Source organism: Netta rufina (assembly GCF_964035555.1).
Source record: "Netta rufina genome assembly, chromosome: 7".
Classification (NCBI taxonomy): domain Eukaryota; kingdom Metazoa; phylum Chordata; class Aves; order Anseriformes; family Anatidae; genus Netta; species Netta rufina.
Window position 1 is genome coordinate 8,703,280 of NC_140130.1, and position 14,740 is coordinate 8,718,019.

The following is a 14,740-nucleotide window of genomic DNA, read 5'->3' on the forward strand; positions in this document are numbered from 1 at the left end:
AAGCACAGTCATTGCAGTGAGTACAACTGTGTAATAGAAATAATAATATTGTTATGATCAGACATGACTAGGAGTGTTCGGGTGAAAGTAATGGAAGGAAAAAATAGGCAGGAAAAGGGTTCTAGTAGGTAGACAGCACCCCGGCTGCAGGCCACCAAGGTCCCTGAGGCTCCCTAGGACACCCTGGCCAAGAGGCAAAAGACAGTGAGTAAACCCCAGTGACTTGCAGTGGTGACAAAGGACAGAGCCACTGGCCCAAGGACATGAAGCAGAGCCACAACCGGCATGTGGTCCCCGAGCCCAGGAGAACCCAGAAGAGGAGGGGGACTCGCCAAGCAGCACCCATCCCCAGGTTGTGGCAAGGAGTTGGAGGCCAGTGGAGACCCAGGCCTCCAGAACCCAGCAGCTTTGGGTCATGCGAGCCCTTGGGAAGGAGCCCATGACCACAAGCAAGCGACACCAGCCGCGCTTCCCTCCCCAGGGCCAAGATGCGGTTCTCCTCCACGGCCATAGGGCCGCTGCAGCGCCTGCAGCCGGGGCTCCCCCGTCACCATCCCCCCCCCCCCAGCCTGACGGCTGTCCGGAAGCGGGGGGGGCTCTGCTGCGTTCCTCTTGTGGTCTACCCGCCCCGGTCCCACGGACCCCCCCCTGCCGGGGGCGGCCCCATCGGAGGCCCGTCTCGCCCCGTCCCGTCCTGTCCTGCCGCCTGTGGGTGAGTCACGCCGGGCGGAGGCTGCCGGCGCGGAGCGGAGCGGCGCGGAGCGGATGGGGCCGGGCAGTGCCGAGCCATGGTCCCGACGCTCGTCCTCCGGCTGCTGGGGCTGCTGCTGCTATTGCTGCTCGGCCACGGTGAGAACGGGTGGAGGTGCCCAGGGCTCTGGGGGAGCTCGCGGGTGGGTGCGCAGGGATGCTCGCGGGGCGCGGCAGCAGCGGGGTTCCTGACCGGAGGGGTGCTGGATTGTCAGGACGGCTCGGTCGGGAAGATTTCGGCTGCTTCAGACGGGGGCTAGAGCTCCAGTGCCAGGCTGGCGGTCATCACTGCCATCGCCGCCCCACGCTCCATCACCTCTCCATGTGCCATCCACCACCTCACATTCACTTGAGGACAGGGGATGGCAAACTGGGATTGAGCCCAAGCACCTGGCTTGCCTCCTACAGCTGGAGAAGCCCCCGTCTGACACTGGTCCCCACCACAGATGTGCTCCTGGTGACCTCTGTCCTGTGCCATGCTGCCAGCCCGTGGGCTGTGCAGCGTTATGCAATTGCACCTGGATGAAACTCCTGTGAGAATGGGGGGAAGGGGGATTTGTCATCGGCAGCCTGAGATGTGCTGGTGGAGAAACTGTGACTCAGCCAGCCAAGGGGGAGGCAGCAAAGGCTGCTGGCTCTTCTCGGGCACCATGTGTGAGGCTCCAGGCACCACAGACAGGCACTTTGCTCCACTGCTGGCCTGGCTGGCTCCTGTGCTGAGGAGCCTCTGCTTTCAGACATCAAAAAACAAGGGTTGCAAAGGTGGCAAGCTCAAAGCACAGATGAATTTTGAATTTTTCCCCCTTTGAATTTTCTAGGTGTCTCTAGTGGACCAGAGGAGGAGCTGGCCCATGTCGAGCAGTATGAGATGGTGATGCCCCGCAGGGTGCTGGAGCCCCGGGGGAAGAGGGACCTCTCTGCATCACCTGTAAGTAGTGTTGCCTCCCAAATTCCATCTCTGCACAGCCACCTTCACTGCCTCTCAGGGTGTCCAGCAGGGTTTTGGTCAGCAGAAGTCAGAGCTCAGAGCTGGACCTCTTTAGCCAGGTGTCTGCACTGGTTGAATGATACTGCATGTTCTGTCCACCACAGAGGGTGGAGGTATTTGATCACAACAGCTTTTCTGGATGGTTTCAGGTCAAAATAGGGGCTGATAGCAGGAAGGAATCTCAGGGAGGGCAATGTTTAGTGCTTTCTTTGGAGATGTTATGTAGTGTGGCTATCCCTTCCAGCCTTGCACTGATCTTGTGACATCTGGTCTTTACTTAAATAGGAGTTTGCAGATTCTTGCTGAGCTTTAATCACTTTTCTTGCTGTGTTTGCTTAAGTTTTTTCTTTTTAATCCTTTGGGGACAGGAAATAAGAATCAGAAAGTTTCAGAAACCCACATGAAAGAAACTCAGTGGTTTTTTTGTTTGCTTGTTTGTTTGTTTGTTTTGTTTTGTTTTTTGGGAAACCTTGTAATCTGAGGGAGGGAATGGGGTTTGACTCAGGAGTTTTGAGTGCTCAGGTAGGCATTCATGTGATGAAGGCCTTGAACTCAAGAGGCTTTCCACATTGCCTTGAAAGAAGTGAAGACCAGCCGAATACATGGATTTGTGTTTTAAGAGTGAAAAAGCACCAATTTTAGCACCTGTGGGGATGAAAGGGTTGAGGACATTTGTTTCCTAGTAAACTCTTCATACAGCCTGTTCATCTGTGATTCAAACCCTTTCTGATAAAAGAGTTTCAAAAACACTCCCCGAAAGCATCTGTTTTCTCTGCTCTAGAAATCTAAACTTGTCCATGAGACAAATGTTGCTATTTAAAGACACCATCTGTGCCACTGGGCATCTTTGCCCCTCTCTTTGCATCCCTCTGCTCCCCCACAAGAAAGGGTCCTGGAGGAGGAGCATGAAGGGCTTTGAGGAACTTGGGCTGGACCAGTCCTCCGGGATGGTGCCAGCCAAGCCTCTGATGTGTGGCTGGGTGAATTGTGGGGAAACTTTATCATGGCTTTTTTTCGTCTCCTCACTCTGTGGTTGTCTCCAAGAGACTGCCGCTACTCTCCCCTCTGAATTGCTTTTCTGCAATTTCTTAAAGCCTCCAGAACTGCCAACAATAACACAGCACCACTTTGTCTGAGGGCGCTGGACAGACATGTCATATGGGAGACATTGTTCATGAGAGAAGAATTTGCCAGGAACCTGTGAGAGCGTTTTCTGGCAGGCAGCCGATTACTGCCAGCAGCAATGCAAGCTGGAAAGACAGGCAGCAGGACTGAGGGTGACCAAGAGCAGGAAAACCCCTCTACCTGACCAGGCTCCATGATGATTATAGGTACCATCACCATCCACCCAGGCAGAAGCCAGACACCTCATCAAGGAGGAATGTGAGCCCTCACTTTCCAGTTTGCTTGAGTCCCCACCCCAGGATCCATAAGAGCTGAGGATGCGCCTCAGGGCACTCTCTCCTTGCTGCAGCAGTGGCTGAGGAGGTCTCAGGTCCCACATCCCTTGCTGTCTCTCCCACCAGCCCCAGGGAGCTGGGATCTCTGGAGGTCTCTGTCCCAGCCTCCAAGGGTGGGGGAACACATGGGATCTTTGGCCAGTTGAAAACAAATCTTCCCATAAAGGTGGAGCAGCCCTGCTCTCTGGGGATATACAGCATCTCCATGGGGGTTCTGGGCCTTTGCCCCACTGACCTGGTCCTAGGGACCATAGGGCGTGCTTGAGACACCTTTGGGGCCCTTCCACCAGCACTATGGTGATACTGGGGGGGGAGGAGGGAGAAGGGAGGAATCCAATACAATGAGACTGAACTTTACCGTCAGTAGCAGACAAGAATCCAAATCAGGTTATTTTCTATTCATCATATTCGTGTTAGATCAGGCAGAGATAAGGAAGACTCTGCTGATGAAAGCAGTTGGGCACCAGGGATCTTTGTGGTTCAGCCTGTGAGTAAGTTCTGAACTAAGTCCCAGAAAAGGAGCTCTTGTGACTGATGAGCAGGAAACTTCAGTTTCTGATGTGGCCATCTGCAGCCATGTGTCAGACACGGGAAACCAGCTTTTGCTGACTCAGCTTCATTGCTGGCGACCTGCTTATTATCTCAGGATGTGCTGGGGATTCACATTATTGCCCGCATGCTTTCTTTTTGTCTGATTTCTTGGGTCTTTGCTGGATGCCTTCAGGGTGAGCTTGCACGTGGCCAATGAGGAGCAAGTCTCCCCATCCCACAGTTGCCTTGCAGAAGGAAGGATGTGCAAGGTCAGGGCAATGGAGCCATCCTTTATGCAGTTTGTGTTGACTTGTGCCATCATCTTGTTTCCTGCAGAGCACCTACCCGGACCATGTCCTCTACAGCATCCAAGCTGAAGGCAGGGACTACCTTCTGTACGTAGAGAAGAACAGGTGAGTGTGGGTGGGCAGGCCCTGGGCAGGCTCACTTACCACCCTGCTGCACACGTCACTTTTCTGGGGCCCAACATCACAGCTCTGGCCACCAAAGCCATCAGCCCAGACCCACACTGGGAAAATAAATCCAAGCTCTTGGGAGTGTCAAATGTGCTGTGGGTCAGGTGGGTTAGATTTGGCTTGAGAGGTCTGGAGCAACATGGAACGCTTCTGCCTTGCTTTCTAGCCATCTTCTCTCCAAAGCTGATGTTTCTCTTGATGCTGCTCCCTTTTCTGATCTGCAGGGAGCTGCTGGGACAGCATTACACTGAGACACACTACTTGGCTGATGGCACAGAGATCATAGAGAAGCCAGATGTCCAGGTACGGGTCTGGAGTAACAGCAGCCTCCTGGAAGAGGAGTTTTTGGGTCACCACCAATGACAGAGAGCCTTCATCATGCTTCCTGAGATGCCTCCAGGGCTGAGCTGAGACCCACTCCAAGCCCCTGCCATAGGCAGGGACAGCTTTCACTAGATCAGGTCACCCAAAGCCCCATCCAGCCTGACTTTGAACACTTCCAACAGTCAAGCTTCTCCAGTCAGCTTGTTCCAGTGTCTCACACACTCACTGTAAAAAGTTCTTCTGTATTCTTATGTGATCTAAATCTAACCTCTTCTAGTTTAAAACCATTTCACCTTGTCATAGCGCTACAGGCACATGTAAAAAGTACTCCCCCCCCCCCCCCCCCCCCCAGCTTTCCTGCAACCCCCATTAGGCACTGCAAGGATGCTAGAAGGTCTTCCTGGAATCTTCTCTTCTTTAGGCAGAACAACCCCAACTCCCTCAGCCTGTGTTCATAGGAGAGGTTCTTCAGCCCCTTGATCATCCTCGTGCCTTGTCCAATTCCTTCTGGGTGACATCAGTTCCCAGTAGCATATCAACCACACCACTCAGCTTGGTGTCATCCACAGACTTGTTGAGGATGTACTCAATCCCACTGTCCATGTCACTGATTAAGATATTAAATAGTATTGGTCCTGGCATGGACCCTTGAGGGACACCACTTGCTACTGGTCTCCGTTCAGACATTGAGCCATTGACTGCAACTCTATGATGTGGCCACCCAGGCAATCCTTTATCCACCAAATAGTCCATCCATCAAATCCATGTCTCTCCAATGTAGAGGCAAGGGTGTTGCCATATCAAAGGCCATACAGAAGTCCAGGTAGATGACATCAGTTGGTCTTCCCTTGCCCACTGATGCAATTGCTCCATTGCAGAGGGCCAGATTGGTCAGACACAATCTTATGCACCTCTTTTCTGTGTTTCAGGATCACTGTTTTTATCAAGGCCATGTTGTGGGGTACACAGACTCTGCAGCAAGCATCAGCACCTGTGGCGGGCTCAGGTAGGACCTGAGGTTTCCCTGGGGAACAGTTTGGCTGGGGGCAGTACAGAAGAAAGGGAAAAAAAAGACGTTCTTTCCCCACATTCTGGGTGTGCATGGCTCTGTGGCTCAGCGCCGATCAGGGAAAACAGCCACAGAGCTTTACAGTGTCACTTCTGGGGGAGTGATTCATGGCACCGAGTGAAAGTGGAATGGGACCAGAGCCATCCACTCTACCACGCCAAACTCGCTCTCCCCTAGCTTCTCGCAGTGCTGCTGCTCCTTCCTCAAAAATCTGCTTTGGCTCTATCTTTACATAGCAGCTGAAAGTTCCCTTGCAGAGGAACCTGAGCCCCCAGCTCCATGCAGGGTTGCTCAGTTTGCCATGCAAGATTTGCATCCTGCTATTCTTAAAAAAGCTCAGCTGACAGACGGAAATTGCAAAAGAATAAATCTAGTAGCTGGGGAGGAATGGTTGTCTTGCAGGGGTTTGTGTGAGAAGGACAAGGTGTCTGCAGCAGTGAATGGAGTTAGCAAGTGTGTTAGCAGGATGAACAAATGCCAGGTTGCAGGACAAGTGCCTGCTGCAGCTTTGTGGCAGCTGGTTCCTTGTTTTGTGAGCAGTGGTTGTGTCTGCAGGGACTCTGGCTCAGCAGAGCATGTGCATACATGGGACATGTAATATGTTTGTGTAGCAGGAGGACAACATGTTCACAGGCAGAACAAGCAGCATAATGATACACACAGAGAATGGGATAATACAGGTGCAGAAAGATGAGACAAAGTTGCAGGGAAGAGGCACAAAGTCCCTGGCTTTTCCTATGCACAGTGGCTAGGGATTAACATATGGCCCAAGAGCTGCTTAGGGCTTTTTGCTGTTTGTGATGGCCTGCACATGGCCAGGAGGACCTGATTGCCACAGCCTGTGAATGGCCCGTAACTCATCCCAACTACCTAGGGGAGCCACAGAAGGGTGGGTTAAGTGGTGGGTGCTTTCCTGTATGGCTGTGCGTTGTATCGCAGGTGCTCACAGGGCTGGTGTGTGGTCTGTCCATCCTGCACAGTGTCTATGAGGCTGCTGGCATGACACCGCCCCAGCCTGATGCCTGCCCTCTCTCTTGGCAGTGGCTTTTTCCAAGTGAATGAGACCACCTTCCTGCTGAAGCCTCTAGAGGAGGACGAGGCTGGCTGGCATGTGGTGTACAGAGCTGCCCACCTCAGGACAAAGCGCGGCGCATGCCAAGAGGCGGGTGCCACCCGGAGTATGCACCTGGAGTATGACCACGACCCTAAAAGTGCTGCACCCATGAAGCTTTATCACTGGGTTAAGGATTGCATTGCTTCTCCTTGTCATAGCTGACTTTTTGAAAGCCTAGGGTCTGCGAAGCCCAGGAGAGAGCTGGGCCATGCTGCATTGCATGGAGATGCTTCCCTCCCCTTGCCCTGCTCCTTGCCTGGCACAGTCCCACACAGGGTCTCACAGAGCCTCTCATCTGCCTTAAAGCAGTAGCAGGCTGGAGCTTTTCCTTGTGTGTTGGAAGATGTCTGAAACACCTGGGCAAAATAACATCAGAAAGCAGACTTAGAAGAACCTCTAGTCTTGCATTGCACTGGAAGATGCCTGAGGTTCCAACAAATCCCACAGGATGGTTAACAACAGGGCTCAGCAAACCAGAGAGCTGTACTTTTTTCTGCACTCACTTTTGTCTTCCCTTCCAGAAATCAGCCCAGTTACGCAAAGGGCCCCGATATGTGGAGCTTGTCCTGGTTGTGGACAATGAAGAGGTAAGGGAGGCTGAGTTCATGCTTTCAGTCTTACATGGCTTCTGGGAACTGGAAGCCAACTTGGGAATCTCTCTGTGTCCTTCCTCTAGTTCAGAAAATACAAGGACTTGCACAGGGTGCAGAACCGCATGAAGGAAATTGTGAACCATGTCGACAAGGTGAGCCCCAGGGTGCCAACTTACCTTCCTTACTCCTGCAGTGCTAGCACAGGCCCCAGTCACCCCAGTCAAAGCGGGGAGAGATCTGTGATAGAGCTGGAGCCAACCTCACACCATTAGATAGGTGACCAGAGGGTGACCAACTCTGCTGGCCAGTGGGGTGTGCAAAGTAGGCATTGAGGCTCGCCTCTACCTGGAGTCCTCAGGAGCATGTGAAGCCTGCCTCTGAGCTCTCTGTTAGGTACTTCACATGAGGGGACAGCAGGAAATTTCTTCTGGGAACATGTCCTACAGATGCCCTCAAGAAAAGGAAGGACCTGTCTACATAGTTTAGCCCAGCTCATACTATTTTGTGAGGAGGACTTGAGGTGCTAGACCTCATATAGTATTGCTGGTGGGGGGCCTGGCCTGGCTGGGCAACAAGTTCCCAGGGGAGGTGAGACTGTTCCTCTGCCGCACGGCTAAGGTACAAGCACTGTATTCCTTTGCAGCTTTACCAGCCTCTGGGCCTGCGTGTGGCCTTGATTGGCTTGGAGGTGTGGAGCAACAGGGACAAAATCACCGTCAGTCGCAATGCAGAGGTGACACTGGAGAACTTCCTCCGCTGGCGGGAGACAGAGCTGCTGAAGAGGAAGCAGCACGACAATGCCCAGCTGATCACGTAAGCAGGCTGGATGGTTTCTTCTGAGCTGGCACAGAGATTCCATGCCCATGGTCACTTTTCCTTCCCACAGTGGTGTAGACTTCCATGACACAACCGTAGGGCTGGCAAAGAAGCTTGCGATGTGCACCAGGGACTCAGGTGGTGTCAATCAGGTGGGTCCCACTGCCTAGGCACATGCCACAAGGGCTGCAGCAGAGGTCTCTGAGGTACCTGAGCAATAAAAAGCATCCCAGAGTTGCTCTATGGACATGGGGCTTCTCACACCACCTGTCACATGGTTGGGACTTGACTTGCAGTTGGTCTTTCATCATCTTGTTTATGCTTCTCATCCATCCACTCCTCCCCAGGGATGACATCCTTTACTGGAATGTAAGCAGTCAAATGTGCGACATGCAAAGCAGCATTTCAGGGTAGCTGCTTTATCTATGCTGATTTATGCCCTTCAGAGCCCAGTCTGGAGTTCTTCAGAGGCTGTGACACCAGGCTCAGCTTTTGTGTTCAGTTACCTCAGCCAGTGCAGAGCCACGAGGATGATTAGGGGAGTGGAGCATCTCCCTTAAGAGGAAAGGCTGAGGGAGCTGGGTCTCTTTATCTTGGAGATGATGAGACTGAGGGGTGACCTTATTAACATTTATATTTATAAATATGTAAAGGGGGTGTCAGGAGGATGGAGTCAGGCTCTTCTCAGTGACACCCAATGATAGGACAAGGGGCAATGGATGCAAGCTGGAACATAGGAGGTTCCGCTTAAATATGAGACAAAACTTTTTTTACAGTGAGGGTGACAGCACTGGAACAGGTTGCCCAGGAGGGTTGTGGAATCTCCTTCTCTGGAGACTTTCAAAACCTGCCTGGATGCATTCCTGTGTGAAATGATTTAGGCGTTCCTGCTCTGGCAGGGGGACTGGACTAGATGTTCTTTCAAGGTCCCTTTCAATCCCTAATATTCTGTGATTCTGTGACCACATTTCACTTTTTGTTCCATAGGACCATAGCATGGATCCTATCGGTGCTGCATCCACCATGGCTCATGAGATGGGACACAACCTAGGGATGTCTCATGATGAAGATATTGCTGGCTGCCACTGTCCTGTAATCAAAGATCAAGGAGGATGTGTTATGGCAGCAAAGATCAGGTGAGTGGAGAAAATGTGAAGAAAGAGTGAAGAGTAGCCCTGGGCAGCAAATATTCCTAGATGTCCTGATGAGAGCTGGAGTGAAGCTTGGTAGACTGTCAGGGAGTCTGGGAGAACATTCACCACTTTGTTAACTGACCTTTGCTGGGTGGGAAGGACTGCAGGTGCTCCACCGTGCTCACTACTGCCTGGTTTTGTGCCCCTTCAGCCTGACTTATCCCAGGCTCTTCAGCAGCTGCAGTGAGCAGGACATGTGGCAGTTCCTCAAGGACCCCAGGACCAGCTGCCTGCTGAACGTCCCCCAGGCGGATGAGCTGTACGGGGAGCCAGTGTGTGGGAACCGGTTTGTAGAGCGGGGAGAGCAGTGTGACTGCGGCAGGCCAGAGGTACAGCTTGGGTGCTCAGGAAGAAATGGAGTGGCTGGGACCTGAAACCTCGTCACTCAGACTCGGAGGGGGTTGTGGAAGCTTCTTTCCCGCCCTTGGGCTTTGCAAGACCTCCTGAATTCCCTGTGCTCCTTATGTTCATGCCAAAAAATAGCTTGGGGAAGGCATTTGTTAACTTAGATGTGTGCCCCCCCACCCCTCATGTAGCTGGCCGTGGTTTTAGCAGGAGCATTCCTAGGAAAGGCATCCCCAGGGAAACATCCCCCAGCATGTCCTCAGGAGAGATGGCCTAAGAAAGGGGACATCAGAGCGCATTGTCCTCACAAGAGGCGTGTTTAGCTCTTCCTCATCTCAGTACAACACAGGGGGAAGTTTTGTGACAAACTGCCAGGAGACCTGTGCTGGGACCTTTGGGGAGGAACCCATTGCCTTCCTCATGCAGTTAGCGCAGAGATCCTCTGTGTCATTCTTGGAGATTCGCGAAGGGTGCTACCTTTCCAGGGGCCAAGGTCATGTCTGTTTTCCTCCAAACTCCACATCTTATGAAAAATCTTTTGTAGTCTTCTGGTTTTATGGTGGTAATGGGGGTAAAGATGCTGCAGGAACAGTTCACATCCACAGTGCAGGGCCCCAGTCAGGCAGTGCAGAGTTTTGGACCAGGACGTTGCTGTGCTTTTGCCCCATGGTTCAACCTGGAGCCATTTTATGCCTATGATGGTTACACTGCCCTAGTAACTTGGCAGCCACCCAAAAATAAGGAAAGATTCTTTCAGGGGGCACTTGGAAAAGTTTCAGCCCCTTCCTCTTTTGGAAGGCTTTTGCTGCTCTCTCTGCAGCGTGGATTTGTGGCAATGGTGTTTTTCTCTTGGGAGCTTGCAGCTAAAGCAAAGCTGAGACTTGTCAGTCCTGTGGTAATGAGAGGCCCCATGCAGCCTTGGTTCTTGGTCCCACCAACACAGGCCCCATGCAACTTCTCCTCCTCCAGCCACTTTGGACTCTGCTGTCTCAAAACCAAGCCATTTTTGGCTGTGTCTCACAGGAGTGCTTTGATCGCTGCTGCAATGCCACCACTTGCCAGCTGAGAGAGGGGGCCGAGTGCGCACAAGGTGACTGCTGCCAGGACTGCAAGGTACTGTGCAGAGACCTGGTGGAGGCCTAGTGTTTGGCTAGGGCATGATGCCCACTCTCCCCTATCCCCCCACTCCAACTCCCGAGGAGCTTTGTGGCAGAGGAAATGCATGCCTACAGCTGCCAAAGGGCCTGGAGGACCTCTGCTGCTGTCCAGTGTAAGAAATGCCTTGATATGAAGGGACAGTACAGTAAGAAGACACTGGGGCAAGTCCAACCTAAAAGCAAAACACAAGGTGTTGCATGGGGGGAAGTACTTAAGTACAGGAACAACTGGTCTAATGGTATGTCCCCTTCCTGTGCAGTAGCCCAGTCAAAAGCAAACACCTTTGTGCCATCTTTGGCACAGATCTGTCTGTGACACAAGCCACCATGTCTGGATTCCCCTTTCTGGGGGTGCAAAGAGATGCTTTGCAGACCTGGGTGCTGACAGGCTCTGTCCTGGATCAGGGCAATGGGATGTGGTGCCCGTGTGGCTCTTGACAGCCTTCTTTCTGCACAGGTGAAGGCTGCTGGCACAATGTGCCGGGCCAGCAAGAATGACTGTGACCTTCCAGAGCACTGCACTGGCCTCAGCTCCGAGTGCCCGGACGATGTCTTCCAGGAAAACGGCATCCCCTGCCAGAGTGGCAATGGCTACTGCTACAACGGGGCCTGCCCCTCACACGCTGAGCAGTGCCGTGTGCTCTGGGGTGCAGGTAGCATTCCTCCTCTCCCCCCACCTTGGGAGAGGGCTGGTGGTGGGGCAGGCAGTTCTTGGTGTCAGGGATGGCCGGAGGTAGCTGCCCTCATGTTGCTGCCAGCTGCTGTTGGCTTGCTGCAGGCTCTGGCTCCACATGATCCTTCTGCTCTGTGCCTCCCACAGCAGCCCGAGTAGCTCCCGATGAATGCTTTAAGCAGAACAGCAGGCAAGACCTCAAACTCCACTGCCTGACTGAGTCTGGGAAGAGGCCCTGCAGCCCCAAGTAAGGAGCAGGGAGCCTGTTTTCAGTTCTGACCCTGGGGACCAGGCAAAGCTCCTCAGGGCTCACAGCTGCTCTGCTGACAGGGATGTGAAGTGCGGCACACTGCTGTGCATGAGTGACAACACCAGTCCTGTCCTTGGGAGCGGCTTCTTCACTCTCTCCTTTGGCCAATTCAAGTGCAAAGCAGCCCTCGACAGCAATGATGGCAATGAGATGGTGGCTAACCTCAGGCTGGTGGCCACTGGCACCAAGTGTGGGGAGGAGATGGTGAGTGCCTGGGGGATGTGCTGGAGCAGTGGGAGGTGACTCCCGGCCATGGGGCTGTGCTCAGAGCCTCTCACCCACCCCCAGGTCTGCTACACTGGGCACTGCCAGAACCTTCTGGTCTATGGCAAGAAGAACTGCTCAGCAAAGTGTAACAGCCATGGGGTAGGTTGTGCTTCCATGTTCCCTGTGGCTGCAGCTAGCAGGGCTCTCCATCTCCAAGCAACATGGGTGGTAGTCCCTGCTGTTCACTTTGCCTCCTTGCCTTGACTCTGCCCTCCCTGGTTTCAGGTGTGCAATCACAAGCGGGAGTGCCACTGTGAGCCAGGGTGGGCACCACCATACTGCCAGCGCAAGGTTTTGGAGCTCACACCAGGTAGGGCACCTTGTGCACGTAGCCAGCATCATCTCTCTGAGCTTTGTGCTTGTGCCAGGGTGGGAGCAAGGAACGAGGTCAGTGTCTTGCTGCCATGCTGGCCACCTCTCTGTCCCCATGGGGCATTTCTGGCATCGGGGTGCCTGTCCCAGTGCCAACTGTGTCTCTGTAGGGGGTAGCAGCATGGTCCTGGCTGCTGTGCTGTCCGTGCTGGCACTCTCCAGCATCCTGCTCGGTGGAGGTGTTGTTCTGCTCAGAGGCAGAGGGATGAGGTACTTCCAGAAGGGGTAAGAAGGCCTGCAGCAGGGTTAAGCTACAAGAATACAGGACAAGCTCAGGGCTGGAGGGCTGCAGCAGCCCTTGTTGCCTGTTGGTCCTTTGCCTCACAGGACCTCCAGCAGAACCACCACTGGCCTCACCAACCCGGTCTTTCACGAGGGGAACCGGCTGCAGCCCCCCAGCAGCCAGCTGTCCCACCGTGACATCAGCAGCCCCAATCTGCTCAGCACCACCATGGCCCCACACAGCACCCGGCCCCTGGTGCCCAGCTGCCCGGTCCCACAGGTAGGAGTGCAGCATGAAGTCCTGGGGTGGGAGCTGCAGTGAACCTGAGCTCTGGCTCATCCACATCCCTCTGCCTGATGGACAGCACCATCCCTGCTCCCTGGGGCAGCTGTTCCTCTGCCCTGAAGTCCGGCTGCCGTCCCTCACACAGGTCCCTTCCCAGCACCCAGGACTCAAGTCTCTCCCCTCCTGTCCCCAGCAGAGGCCAAAGCCACCCAGGAAACCTCTGCCAGCCCTAAAGAGCAAGGAGGTAGGTGCCCCCAGTACAGCACTGGTGCTGGGATGGAGTTGGGGCTGGTGGCTGGGGAGCAAGGCTGTGCAGGCTCACCTACAGGGAGTCTACTTCGCCTTTGCCTCTTGCCCCTCTGCCCAGCCCTGCAGCATGGTGGCAGGAGCAGCATCGCCATCACCACCAGCACCTCCCACTAAGCCTCCGACCCTCTTGTCTCAGCCATGCACATTCCTAGTATTGCCCCAGGTGAGCTTGTGCCCAGTGCCCCCCAGCACCCAGTGTCACTTCTGTCCCCTACCAGCAGCAAGAGGCCCCACAGGGATCTTGCGCCCCATCCCCCTAACATCCCCTTCATTGTTGCAGCTGGACATCCCCCCCAAAGTGGCCCTGAAGCCGACAGCAGCCAGAAGGTGACCTGGGACATGTCCATCACTGTGGCAGAGGAGGTATGGGTGCTGGCACTTTGGCAGGCTGGCTGAAGGCTGCTGCGTCTTCTGTCACCGGTACCTGAATCGCTTGCTGAACCTCCCTGGATAGCATTCATGTTTACAGATACTTGAATTGTGCCTTAACAGACTTCGTAGTTTTATGAATTGCCCAGACAGCCATGAGCTGGGGGCTCAGTGTCAGAGGGAGACCAGCAGCAGAGACAGTGCTGACACCACTGTACCCCCAGAACCCTCCCCTCCCCCAAACAATGCCCGTTTTTCTCCCCCAAGCCTCTCTTGGTGCCACCGATGGGACAGCTCTGATTTGGAGGCCAGCCTGGGTTGTTAGTCTGTCATGTGCTCTGGGTGCTGCTGCCTTCTCCCTGCATGTAGTGAATATGTCCTGTTCCTCACATCCCATCCCTTTTGAGGCCATAGTAAGGAGCTCCTGGCCCTAAGCACCCTGGGGTGGCACAATGAGAATGCTGTGTAGACCTGACACTGCAGCCAGGGCCAGGCACACCACGCATCTTGCCAGTGCTCTGGCAGGTCCGAGCCAGGCTTGGCTTTACTGTAGTTTCCCTCCCCAGCAGGTTTTTAGCTGCTCAAGCTACTGATCTCTTGAAATGAGATTTCCCATGTGTGTTTTTACTGTGGCCATTAATTTGATTACACAATCATTTTGAGCCCTTTGTTGTGAAATTGATCCTCCCCATTTTTTTACATCATTTAAGTTGAGGGCTTTTATACAAATAAAAGACTGAAGACAGTAGTGGCTTGGGGTGTCACATCATAGCTTTGAGGCAGGAGGGTAAATGCATGATGCACATTGAACCAGAGCCATGTGAGGACAGCTCTGGGCTGCAGGGTTCAGTGCTAATTGTGCTTGGCAAGAAGGTGTGGATGGTGCTGGAGGTGAATTGCATCCTGTGCCAGAGGTGCAGGGGCCAAGTGCCTTCTCCCAGTTGCAGGCAGTTAGATCAGCGCGGTGGTCACAAGAAAAGCCTATGGGTACCTTACATCTCTGCCCAAGGACTCTGTCCCTGGGAAAGGTTCCATGCTAGATCCCTGTGAATCACATGGCTGCAGCATGTGTGGCAGCCCAGCTCCCACCCCGAGCTCTGGGGGTAGAGACAGAAC

General features: G+C 53.8%; 1 protein-coding gene across 1 annotated transcript; it reads left to right on the forward strand.

The window, feature by feature from the left end:
• Positions 1-788: 788 nt before the first annotated feature.
• ADAM8 (ADAM metallopeptidase domain 8) lies at positions 789-13,586 on the forward strand (the record flags this gene model as incomplete). The annotated part of the gene is made up of 23 exons (XM_084290167.1): positions 789-849; positions 1,569-1,678; positions 4,066-4,142; positions 4,430-4,508; positions 5,459-5,535; positions 6,640-6,838; positions 7,234-7,299; positions 7,389-7,457; positions 7,949-8,118; positions 8,192-8,273; positions 9,109-9,257; positions 9,466-9,643; positions 10,683-10,772; positions 11,274-11,469; positions 11,637-11,736; positions 11,820-12,003; positions 12,088-12,165; positions 12,292-12,376; positions 12,549-12,663; positions 12,766-12,940; positions 13,140-13,190; positions 13,314-13,418; positions 13,536-13,586. 23 exons carry the CDS (start codon positions 789-791, stop codon positions 13,584-13,586), a joined length of 2,547 nt encoding a protein of 848 aa, XP_084146293.1.
• Between the last annotated feature and the right edge of the window lie 1,154 nt (positions 13,587-14,740).